General features: G+C 30.7%; 1 protein-coding gene across 1 annotated transcript; it reads left to right on the top strand.

Moving 5' to 3' along the window:
* Positions 1-10,360: 10,360 nt before the first annotated feature.
* Positions 10,361-12,164, top strand: LOC104108010 (calcium uniporter protein 4, mitochondrial-like). The gene is made up of 2 exons (XM_009616966.4): positions 10,361-11,020; positions 11,526-12,164. Exons 1-2 carry the CDS (start codon positions 10,430-10,432, stop codon positions 11,991-11,993), a joined length of 1,059 nt encoding a protein of 352 aa, XP_009615261.1. The 5' UTR covers positions 10,361-10,429; the 3' UTR covers positions 11,994-12,164.
* The last annotated feature ends 998 nt before the right edge of the window (positions 12,165-13,162 follow it).

The raw sequence follows: 13,162 nt of genomic DNA, 5'->3' as shown, positions 1-13,162 counted from the left end.
TAATTTATTAAAGTTATAGATAAAGTTTTGATAAGTGAATATATGTTTAGTAAAAATTGAATAAAATGGCAAACATGTGATCTATTAAAATGTTCTTATAGGAGAATCTTTTTTAGTAACACATGATAATTATTTTATTCTTAGTCGTCTAATAATAATTTTTCATTGATGTACACTTTCAAGGTTAAACGAAATTAATAATATATTAAACATAAAAATCAATATGATACATAAATAATGATATGTTCTATTTAATTTTAAACTATCGAAATACCATTTGAAATTCGAAATAGATATAAGAAATATTGACATGTGAATATGAAAGAACAAATAGATGATTGATGCATTCCAATAATACTTGATAGAAAAGTGATACAACCCATTATTTAAGGTAAATAAAAAATGAATGAACTTCATAGTTCTATTAAATATTACATCCCATGACTCATGAGAGAACTCCAAATATTTCTAGATATGTTTTAAAGAAATTCTATATAAAGTCTTAAAAGTATATATAAAAATTATATATTTATTTGTCGGTTTAGTTCAGATTTTCTTACTCAATACAAACCAAATTAAACAAACTTAGTCGGGTTTTTTAATCGATTTGGTTTGACTTTTCGGTTTGATACGATTTTCCGGTTCGGTTTGAACACCCCTAGCTGAGACCACAAGATTCAAGAAAATTTTAGTACATTACATACATCTTTAGTTTAGACTATAAGATTTATAATTAAGTCTTTCTTATTTTCTTAAATTTCGCGTGCAGTCAAAATAAGATACATAAATTAAATCGGAGATAGTATTATTGAAGAAATTCTTATTAATCGCGCGTGCTATAGTAATTAGAGTCGGATCCATTTCATCTTTAATTTCCACACATCAGCAAATTAAAGAAGATTCTGTCGACCTTGAAGAATGATTTGATCTTAAAGCAGATATGATGCTTATTCCATTTATTTGTTTATTTATATTTTAGCTCTTTGGCAGTAGAAACTCAAGTGTCAAAAATCATGTGGTATACAATAATTGAATTCCAGCACAGTTACAACATTAAGCGTATATTTTCTCATCTTCATTTTCCTGCAATTATATTATAAGTTGAGTAATAATTTGTGTAATTAATCCGCTTCTTCTTTGTTACTATTTCTTTAGGGTTTCTAGTCCAACTTTTATATATAGATTATTATTGGATATATGATACTTGCATTGGAATCTCAACCAGTGGCGTAGCCACACTATGCCAAGGGTCAACTGACCACCCTCGTCGGAAAATTATATATACTGCGTATATATGTTAAATATTACTTTATATAGCTATATATTATATTCTGAACACCCCTAACATAATTGAATGAGGCAGTCCACCGATCTAGGGTGTTCACAATAATATATTGGTCACGGATTCAAAGTTATCTGTCCATTTCGCTTGCCAGAATTAAACGAAAACGACTGCACGAATGGTCTATTTGACTCTTTTTAAATCTAATTTTTTAAAATAAAATAACTCCTAAAACTTAAAATTTATATAAAGACAAACAATTAATCTTAAAAGTAATTTTTTTATTAAAAGGTATATCTTTAAAAAAAATTATAATTTAAAAGTCAAGTTCTATAAAAATTTCTTCAACAAAATCTCTCTACAGAGTATAGACTACAAACCCTCTCGACTCTCTCTTTCCTTTAATTCTATGCTTACTTTTATTAGTAAAATTTCTATTGTTGTACTCTTTTTTATGTTAAATTTTGATTTATAAAATATAGTTCGATTATAAGTATTTTTATTGTTTGGCTAAACGTTGCATAGTTTTATTTTAAAATTTTTGGTACGTCAGTCATCTGCCTAAAAATATTATTGATTTGTTTAAAATTTGAACACTGTTGATGGAATTTCTGGCTACGCCATGTAAACCTTCCATACACCAAATATATATATATATATATATATATATATATATATATATATATATATATATATATATATATATATAAACATTTCAGTTCTGTATACTCACAATCCCATATTATCAAATTAAAAGAAGAAATTAATGAGGAAGAACTAGTAGTATTACCCATTGGTCCTCTTAAATGTTAGTAAAACATTTGTCACCATTGTACTTCCAGCTCCACGGCTGTATGCATGCAACGGCCACGAGGAAGTCAAATTTTGGTTTTTCTCTGAACGTCATTTATACATCAACACGAAACACTATTTTTAGAAAACAAAAAGTTAAAATTGTTATTTTTCGAAAATATCCAAGATTAGTAGTTACTACTTCCTGTATTTTAGTTTCGATCTTCCTGTGCCCGACTTCTTCGATTGTTACTTAAATTTTATTGTATCGTATTATTAAAATCATCGTTACATAAAATGAAAAGTGCACTTTATATAACGGCTAATTTGATGTGTCGCGTCGTTACCTTACTTTTTTCTATCATCTTGCCCCTCCTTATTATTAGATTTTTGTCCTATATATCTTTTTATATAATTATTTACCTCGTACACTACTATTTTTTTGTAATATTGCAAGTTCATTATTCATATTGTTGGTGCATGACATCATGAAATGACAACAAACGAACAATCTATCCAAAAGTTATTTTCATCAAAATAAGACAATACAATACACTATGATATATAATGAAACGACATGTAATCGCCTTCCAAATCAAATCGTAAGATACTCCAATTATTACTCTCTTTATCCCAATTTATGTGATATTGTTTGTTTTTCGAGATTCAACTTAAAAAGTGCTATTAAATCACATTAATTAATAATTTTAAATATTTAAGACATATGAAAAATATCGATCAAAGAATAATTCGTTAACTCTCAAAATCAGAACAACTTTATATAAATTAGGACGGAGGGAGTAATATTTAATGGAATACTAATTGAGTTTAGTATTTAAAGACTGTTCTAACTAGAGTAACAACTTCCATAGTGTCCAATTATCGTTTTTTTTTTTGGTTCGGTAGACACGGTAAAATGAAGAAATGCCAAACGACACTTAAATTTAGGAATTAGACACTTGTACGCCTTAACATGTTTGGCTCAATAAAAGGCATGAGTGCATGCTGCCCACACGTCGTGGATGTTGATGGAAAATAAACAAATAAAAGTCTGGTCATGACTCCCGCTATGCGTAATTTTTGACAATTATGAGTTATTTAAATAAAAAGTCGAGTTAATACTCTTTTTGTACAAAAATATTACCAGTACTATTTAAGAAGACAATCTTTCTTATTGCAACTTTTTGAAGACTAATTAAGTACATTATTTTTACTTTTATCATCTTGATTTGATTTTTTAAAAATTGAAAAAAAACAGTTTTCAAACTCACTATAAGGTTAAATAATCGACGCACCAAATCAAGTCATTCTTTCTATTGGATAGAGAATATTACACTCATTTAAGTTTTATAAAATAACTAGTATTAGAACTCGCGCTATACGCGAAAAATATTAATTATGTCCAACGATGGTCTGACTTTGTTTAGCATATTACATCATATTCTTTTAACAAAATTGAGAATTTAGTAGTTAATGCAGTGTACCCAAAAACAAAATAATGAAATTAAAGAAAACTAATTACATAGTCATTAATTAACTTTTGTATTCCTTTAATATAATATAGATCAATGTGGGATTTTTTTAATCTTGATATAAATATTATTTTATTTTAAATTAATACTCAAAAATTTTAAACTGTTTAAATTTATTAATAATATTTTTAAGTATTATATAATAAAATTTCTAATATTTTGATTTAGTTATTTATTATTTATTAATTAAAAAATAAATTATATGTGGCTTTTTCTGGGTATGCCATATGACTGATTTAGTTATTAATTAATTAATTAATACGTTACATATGGCTAATTTTAAGGCTGCCACTTGAAACTACTCCCCAATTTGAATTGGTAAGTTTTTTTTAATTTAGTTTTTTTATTTTAAAACAACTTTAAAACTTCAACTTTATTGGAGCTTTGTCCTAAAAATCTATATTGGTCATCGTATGATTATGCCACTTGGCATCACAGAATTATTTTACTTCTTTTATATATATATATATATATATATATATATATATATATATATATATAACTATTCCCCAATTTGAAAGGGTAGTTTTTATTTTTTAGTTTTGGAATTTTATAGATATTTAGATTCAAAAATAATAACCAATAACTAATTTTCAACTAAATAACTATTTATGTCATGTGAATTTTTTTTAGACTGCCACTTGACTTAATGTGGTACTTTTTTCTTTGGCTTTTAATAATATACAGATATAGATTCTCTACATATTCAATAATGAATCACGGCGGAAAATTAATAAGGTCCGCTAGCGGATATTTTTTTAGCAATTAGCTCCTATCAATTCAAACTTGATTTTTCAATCTCAATTCAAAAAAAAATTAGTTTTCTAAAAACCTAATTTTTATAAAAGGTATGTGTAAATGTCAAGACGTGTATTTTGATTATCTATATTGTACACAAATAAGTTTAGATACAACAAATCTTGTACTACCTTTTATTATTTATTTTTCAAATAAAAAATTATTATTTAAACTTAAAAAGAATGCGTAAGATACAAAATAAAAATTTAATTGATGCTTTCTCAAAAAAGAATACCTACCATAACTGAATTATACACAAAACTTTAATTAAAGATACCTAAAGTAATGTATATTGTATACAAATAAGGTCTGATACAAAGCTTGTACTAATTAAAGAATACTTATTCATCAATCTTTAATTGATTAGTCAACATATGCTCTCTACCATAATTATAGGTTAACTAAATTATACTACACTATGTTATTTGTTTTTCGAATTAAAATCCCTATGATTCTTTCTAAAATAAAAAAAATAAAAAACTACCATAACTGAATTATAAATAAAATTTTAATTAAAGATACCTACAGTAATGTATATTGTACACAAATAAGGTCAGATACAAAGCTTGTACTAAATAAGCTACTCTATGTTATTTATTTTTCGAATTAAAATCTATATTTAATAATATAATATAGTTCTGATTAGTCAACATAGGTCAATATATTTCCTATCATAATTAAAAAAAATATTTCTCATTCAAATACTACTTTAATTAATTATGTTTCCATTTATAATTCCAAATTATCATTGTTGTCTTAAAATTGCCAAGTGGCTTTATTTTAGCTTGCCACTTGGCTTAACCACATTGCAAACTACCCAACTTTTAATATAATATAGAAACTGAATTATACACAAAATTTTAATTAAATATACCTAAAGTAATGTGTATTGTACACAAATAAGGTCTGATACAAAGCTTGTACTAAATAAAGAATACTTATTCATCAATCTTTAATTGATTAGTCAACATACGCTCTCTACCATAATTATAGGTTAACTAAATTATACTACACAATGTTATTTGTTTTTCGAATTAAAATTCCTATGATTCTTTCTAAAAAAAAAAATCCTACCATAACTGAATTATACATAAAATTTTAATTAAAGATACCTACAGTAATGTAACGATCCGCCGGTCGTTTTAAGAATTTAAGTCTCGTTCGGTGGCATAAGGCCCTGAGCAGCTTCGTATTATGTGTATTGACTTGCGTGCATGGTTCAATTCAGTTACCGGATGATTCGGAGTGATTTGGGATACTTAGTCCCTAAAATGGAAGCTTAAGTCTTAGAATTTTGACCGTAGTTGGAATTATGTGAAGACGACTCCGGAATAGAGTTATGTCGGTTCCATTAGCTCCGTTGGGTAATTTTGGACTTAGGAGCGTGTCCAGACTATGAATCTGAGGTCTGTAGCTGATTTAGGCTTTAAATGGCGAAAGTCGAATTTTTGGAGATTTGGACCGGAAGTGAGATTTTTGATATCGGGGTCGGAATGCGATTACGAGAGTTGGAACAACTCCTTTATGTTACTTGGGACTTGCCTGCAAAATTTGACGTCATTCCGGGTTGATTTGATAGGTTTCGGCGCCAGTTTTAGAAGTTGGAAGATTTGAAAGATCTTAAGTTCGATTCTTGGTTCGATTCTTGGTTCGATTCGTAGTTTCGCCGTTGTTTGATGTGATTTGAGACCTCGAGCGAGTTTGTATTAGGTTATGGAACTTGGTTGTATGCTTGGACGGGGTCCCGGGGGCCCGAGGTGTGTTTCGGACGAGTTTCGGATGGTTTTTCGTGGTTGTGAAGAAGTCTGCATTCTGGTGTAATTGCGTCTGCGAACCTTGGGCACAGGTACAATGGTCGCAGGTGCAAAGATGGAGGTGCAGGTGCGAGAAAAGCTGGACTTGGCAGTCTACGCAAGTGCGAAAAATTTGTGCGCATCAGCGGCTCCGCATAAGCGGATTCTGGAACGCAGAAGCGAGAGGAAGCGTAGGTGCGGTTGGACATGCGCACCTGCGGTTGCGCAGATGCGGCTAATTATGTCGCAGGTGCGGTCACGTCTGGGCAGAAAAGAGAAATTCGAGGGTTTGATTTCATTCTTCATTTTTGGACTTGAGAGCTCGGAATTTGGCGATTTTTTAAAGGATTTTTAGAGGAAGCTTTGGGGTAATGTTTCCTAACTCATTTTTGGTTGTATTCCATTAATCTATAGTTATTTTCTCCATTTAATTTTGGATTTTTGGGGTTGAAATTGAGAAATATTTGAAGAACTTCTTCAATAAAGATTTCGAGTTTTGAAAAGGGATTTGTGGTCGGTTTTGAGTAATTCTTATATGGTTGGACTCGTGACTAAATGGGTATTCGTATTTTGTAATTTTTATCCGATTTCGAGAGTGGGCCCGAGTCGACTTTTTACGGTGAATTTCGGAATTTTTGTTAAAATATTAATTTCATTAATTAGATGAGCTTATTATGGTTGTATTCATGATATGCAATTTTGTTTGGCTAGATTTGGACCATTCAGAGTCGGATAATTGAGAAAAGGACATTCTTACGGACTGATTGAGCTTGGTTCGAGGTAAGTATCTTGCCTAACCTTGTGTGGGGGATTTTTTCCTTAGGATTTGAGTCTTCTATGTTGATTGCAGTCCATGTACGCGAGGTGACGAGTGCATGCTCGGACTTATTTGTGAAAGGTTGGCCTTTTAGGATTCTTAGGTCCTTATATTCACTGAGTATGAAGTTGTTCTTGATATGATTAATTCCTATTTACTAGTTTCATCTCTACATGCTTTAATTAAAATTTAATTATTTTCAGGATTTACTCTTATTGCCTATTTGACTCTTATTTTACTTAACTGAAGATTTTACCTCCTCTATTGTCATGCTATCTTTTCATAACTGCTTATCTTTATTTGGAATTATTATTATCTCATCCTATAATTTGTTCAGTTTTAATTAAGGCTATGATTATCTTTCCGCTGCTTATCCTTAATTGAATTATTGAATATCCTTCGTAATTCCTCAACCTTAAAAGAAGTTTTAGATATCCTATATCTTAGTCAACTTGTTTTATTTGGAATTATTTGACTCATGTTAGCTTCCCTGTTGTTGAAATATATATTGTGGTATCGTTACTACATATTAGTTTTTCCTTGTTGAGCTGATCTTTTTACGCCTAGCATTCTTTACTTTGGTTATTCCTTGCGAATTGGTCTGCTATTTCTTGTGATTTAAAGTTCTTGAGTTGATTTACTTGTCGTACTCTATATTATTGCCATTGTTATTGTTGTACTTGTTATGGTGATGCACGAGATTTCTGCCATGCAGTTGTGGTTATTGTGATGCACGAGGTTTATGCCGTGCGGTTGTTGTTATAGGGTTGCACGAAATTTCTGTCGTGCTATTGTTACTATTGATATTTGCACATGCGGCGTGACAAGGCGGGATATATATATATGTGGGTTGCATATATGGAGAGACAAGGTGGGAACATTGTTATGCACGTGTGGCGAGACAAGGCGTGCACTTACTTTATTATTGCACATGTGGCGAAACAAGGTGGGCTGTGTCAGGGATTGATTTATGATGATTGTGATGGCCTGGGGGCATTCTTGTTGTTGATATTTGTGTAGTGGTACACTTACCTATGTGAGCTTTATTATGTTAAAGTTGTGAGAAAATATTTTACGTGTTGTCCGTTCTTTTTTTTCCTTATGCTTATTTTCTGGTATGGACTATGTTAGGACACTTGCACAAGCATACACGCAGTTAAGTACTTTTATCGGATGTGAGGTGTTCTCTATATTGTTGAGCATAGATACTCATGTGTGTTTACTTGCCTTCTATGTTATACTGGTTCTATTGGCACGTGAGTGGTCAGTGCGGTTATAAGGTATTATGAGGGCACAGGATGCCAAGTGTTAGGGTTCAGGTATTGAGACCCGTGAGTTATGATTGTCCGAGGTTCGGTACCTCGTGGAGTTGATGACTATAACCTGATGTAAAAGCAGTTGTAGTTGCTGAGTTATTACTTGTCCTTGCTGTATTTGTGATTCCGAATTTAGGTTGTATTCCATTCATTTTTCTATGTCATTTTTATGGTATTTCGCTGATACTTGTTGTTTCCTTTCTTATTGTCATTACTGTATTGTGAGCCATATTGCATAGTCCTTATGTAGACTGTTCCTCATCACTACTCCACCGAGCTTAGTCTTGATACTTACTGGGCACCACTGTGGTGTGCGTATTCTACACCTCTGCACATTTTGTGCAGATCCAGGTATTGTTCGTTAGTAGCTGTGCGGGTCATTGCTGTGGAGACTCAAGGTAAACCTGATGTTGTGTTCGCAAGCTTCGGAGTCACCTTCAAGTTTTCGTTTTGCACTGTTATTCTTATTTCTGGACAGTTGTATTTAGAAATTTTCTAGAAAACACTCTGTAGAGCTTATAACTTATACTACCGGTTTTGGGAATGTTAAATTTTTAAGAGATTTCTATTTTCAAATTGTTAAATGTTATTTAAATAATGTTGTTGTTTCAATTAATGTTAGGCTTACCTAGTCCCTAAGATTAGGTGCTATCACGATACCCAACGAGGGGTAAATTGGTTTGTGGCAAGTAATGTGTATTGTACACAAATAAGATCAGATACAAAGCTTGTACTAAATAAGCTATTCTATGTTATTTATTTTTTGAATTAAAATCTATATTTAATAATATAATATAGTTCTTATTAGTCAACATATGTCAATATATTTCCTATCATAATTAAAAAAAAAATTCTCATTCAAATACTACTTTAATTAATTATGTTTCCATTTATAATTCCAAATTATCATTGATGTCTTAAAATTGCCAAGTGGCTTTATTTTAGCTTGCCACTTGGCTTAACCACATTACAAACTACCCAACTTTTAATATAATATAGATATAGAAACTGAATTATACACACAACTTTAATTAAAGATACCTAAAGTAATGTATATTGTACACAAATAAGGTCTAATACAAAGCTTGTACTAAATAAAGAATACTTATTCATCAATCTTTAATTGATTAGTCAACATACGCTCTCTACCATAATTATAGGTTAACTAAATTATACTACCCTATGCTATTTGTTTTTCAAATTAAAATCCCTATGATTCTTTCTAAAAAAAACAAAAAAAAACCTACCATAACTGAATTATACATAAAATATTAATTAAAGATACCTACAGTAATGTATATTGTACACAAATAAGGTCATATACAAAGCTTGTAGCTTAAGGTCATATACAAAGCTTGTACTAAATAAGCTACTTTATGTTATTTATTTTTCGAATTAAAATCTATATTTAATAATATAATATAGTTCTGATTAGTCAACATAGGTCAATATATTTCCTATCATAATTAAAAAAATATTTCTCATTCAAATACTACTTTAATTAATTATGTTTTCATTTATAATTCCAAATTATCATTGATGACTTAAAATTGCCAAGTGGCTTTATTTTAGTTTGCCACTTGACTTAACCACATTGCAAACTACCCAATTTTTAATAATATATATATATATATATATATATATATATATATATATATATATATATATATATATATATATATATATATATATTATGCGTATCCATGTCATTTTTGAATTTAAGTTATATGCACAAATAATATACATATTTAATAAATTTTAACATGCAATAATAGGTTAATTTACTATTTTAATCGGAAGACCAATTAATGCTTATCAAAATATTCACGCTCCTTACCTTATAAATATCTTAATTATATAATTGTTTTACACTCTCAATACATAGAAGGAATTGTTTTTTACACCATTACTTCATTTAATTGTAGAAGGAAATTTTTAATCAAGGAAAAAGAAAATAATTTCCATTTAAATATTCTAGTAATATTCTGTGTCTTCCTCCAACTTAAGACACTATATAAATCCCATCCTTTACTTCCACTCAACACCATCATAAGTTTTCCGTTTCAATTCCCACTCTTCACTCCTCAAAACTCATCAAAATGGCGCTTCGTCGGGCTTTAGCGAAACGCCTAAACAATACCCTGAAGAGGGACCCACTTCCATCGGTAACGGGTCTAGATCATTCTCAAAATCATTCCACACCAACCAAAACCAGCAAAATATCGCCAGTTCCGGCGAAGTCGCCGGAGTCTATTGACTCCGCCTTATTCCGCCGGTTCCTCCAAAAAAGAGAAATCAACCATGCAGCTAGACTGCCGGAATTTTTATCTATTCCTATGGGAGATAAATTGAGAGAAAAATTGAGGTCTATGAATGTTACCGGAGAAAGGATTAGATTCGAAGGACTAGCTCCACCTGCTCCGGCGACGGAGACGGCGGATTTTCCGGCGGAGACGATGGGAAGAATAACGGTGAATGATGCTAGGAAAATTTTGAGGTTTTCACAGTTGGAGAAAGTGAGATCGAGACTTAGAGAGATACCGATGAACTCCATTTCCTACTCCAAATTTGTTGAGATCTGTAGTGAAGTTTGTAGCAACAGAGAACAGGGTTTGGAGTTTGCAAAGATGTTGGACGAGTCAGGCAGCGTCATCGTTTTTAGTGACGTCGTTTTGCTCCGTCCCCATCAGGTAAAAGTTCTATACTTTCTTTATTTTGTGTCTTTCTTCTAAAAAAATATTATATTATCATTTATTATTAGAAAGTCAAGCAATTTATTGGATTATGATTTCTGCTACAATATATATATATATATAACAACATGCTCGCAAGGTTGGCTGAATAGTATCCCACATGAGAGACCTATATCGATCTACCTTACAAGCAGTTTCCTCAGCAAGAGCTCGTCGCACAAGGCTTGTCTAGTACGATTTATATTTTCTATATGATTTGCAAGCCATGATTACCTAGTGCACACCCGAAGGGTAGCGACTGTCGGTTTCCCTGAGAATTTAAAAATAATAATAATAATTTTACGATGTAGGGTTTGAAAGTATAATGTGTACGCAAACCTTATTCTTTTTGTTAAGGTGGAGAATGTTTGAAATAGACCCACGCCATATATTTGACCTAATGGTGTAAAAAAAAAAAAGTATATAAATTAACTAATCTTATGATGCGCTTGATGTGTTACAGGTGGCAAAATCAATGGACAAAATAATATCAGAATCGATAGCATCATCAAACGACCCAAGAAGAAGAGAACTTGAAAATATGGAAAAGCAAAAGGCCTTAATTGATCAAAAGGCCCAATCACTAGTCAAAGGCGAACTTTATTGTGGGCTGGGCTTTCTAATTCTTCAAACATTGGGCTTTATGAGGCTAACATTTTGGGAGCTGAGTTGGGATGTAATGGAACCCATTTGCTTCTTTGTTACCTCATTTCACTTTGCCCTTGCTTATGGATTCTTCCTAAGAACATCAAAAGAGCCTACATTTGAAGGGTTTTTCCAAAGACGTTTCAAAGTGAAGCAAAAGAAGCTAATTAAGATTCACAATTTCGATCTTGAAAAGTATAATAAACTTCGAGAAGCATTTTATCCAACTTACTATAACCAACCATATTATGGTTTCTCGTCGAGTTCGATCATGCAAGAAGTCTAGTTTTTTTGTACTATGCATGGTTAAGTATGTATATAGTTGATTTTCTTGAAAAAATGGAGAGTATGTAGAAGATGACATGATGATGATGATGAAAATTTTGTGATGTTGGATGTTAATTGTTATGTTTCCTCGAGAGTATGGAATGAGAAACTTTAGAATTTAGATATCAAACTTGACATCAATACCATCTCTTTTGAATTACGATAATATTCGTTGGGTGTACATGGACCAGGTTGGTCTGGTTTTTATCAAAATCAAACCAAACCAACTATATCGGTTTGGATTGGTTCGGTTTTGTCGGATTTTTCGAGTTTTCGGATTTTTTGTTACTTAAATATTATTTCAATCTTACTTTGTTAAATATTTGATAAGTAAATATATATTTAGTAAAAATATAAAAAATTGACAAACATATTATCGATTAAAATATTCTTATAGGAGAATTCTATTAGTAACACATAATAGTTATTTTTTTAGTCGACTGACAATAATTTTTTGTTGATGTACACTTTTAGGTTAATCGAATCTAGTAATTAAATATAAAAATTAATATGATACCTAAATATTAACAATCACTTCAAATTCGAAAAAGATATAAGAATTTAATAGATCTTAACATATGATATGAATATGGAAGAACAAAGAGATAAACGCATTTCAGTAACACTTGATAAGAAAGTAATCATACAACCCATTATTTAAGGTCAATAAATATGGAGCGCTTCATATTCTATTAAAATTTATACCCCGCAAAAGAATCCCAAATATTTCTAGACATTTTTTAAAGAAAATTCTATATAAAATATTAAAATTATATATAAAAATTATATATTTATATGTCGGATTGGTTAGAATTTTTTTACTCAATACCAAACCAGGTCGGATTTTTTAATCGGTTTGGTTTGACTTTTCGGTTTGGTGCGGTTTTTCGGTTCGGTTTGTATACCCCTAAGTATTCACGCTCTTAAACTTTCTTCTAATGTTACAAGTTATGGGAATGTTTTCACGTTCCAAGCTGCCGAACAGACCTCACAGATTTGTCTATTGGGCTACACTATCATCGAGCCTAAAAACGTGTGTACTATTTGGCCTTGTGTTGTGCCTTATAAAACTTTTTATCTCTCCTATATCATTCCAATGTGGAATTCGGCTAGGTGATATGTGTACTC

Source organism: Nicotiana tomentosiformis, chromosome 4 (genome assembly GCF_000390325.3).
Source record: "Nicotiana tomentosiformis chromosome 4, ASM39032v3, whole genome shotgun sequence".
NCBI lineage: Eukaryota > Viridiplantae > Streptophyta > Magnoliopsida > Solanales > Solanaceae > Nicotiana > Nicotiana tomentosiformis.
The sequence above is the reverse complement of the archived record's forward strand: the minus strand, read 5'-3'. Positions and strand labels throughout refer to the sequence as shown.

What these genes read in the sequence shown, in the direction of transcription:
- LOC104108010 (XM_009616966.4), top strand. Translation starts at nt 10,430, where the DNA reads ATGGCGCTTCGTCGGGCTTTAGCGAAACGCCTAAACAATACCCTGAAG. An exon ending in TTTTGCTCCGTCCCCATCAG is followed by an intron (nt 11,021 to 11,525) that starts GTAAAAGTTCTA and finishes GATGTGTTACAG; the next exon opens with GTGGCAAAATCAATGGACAA.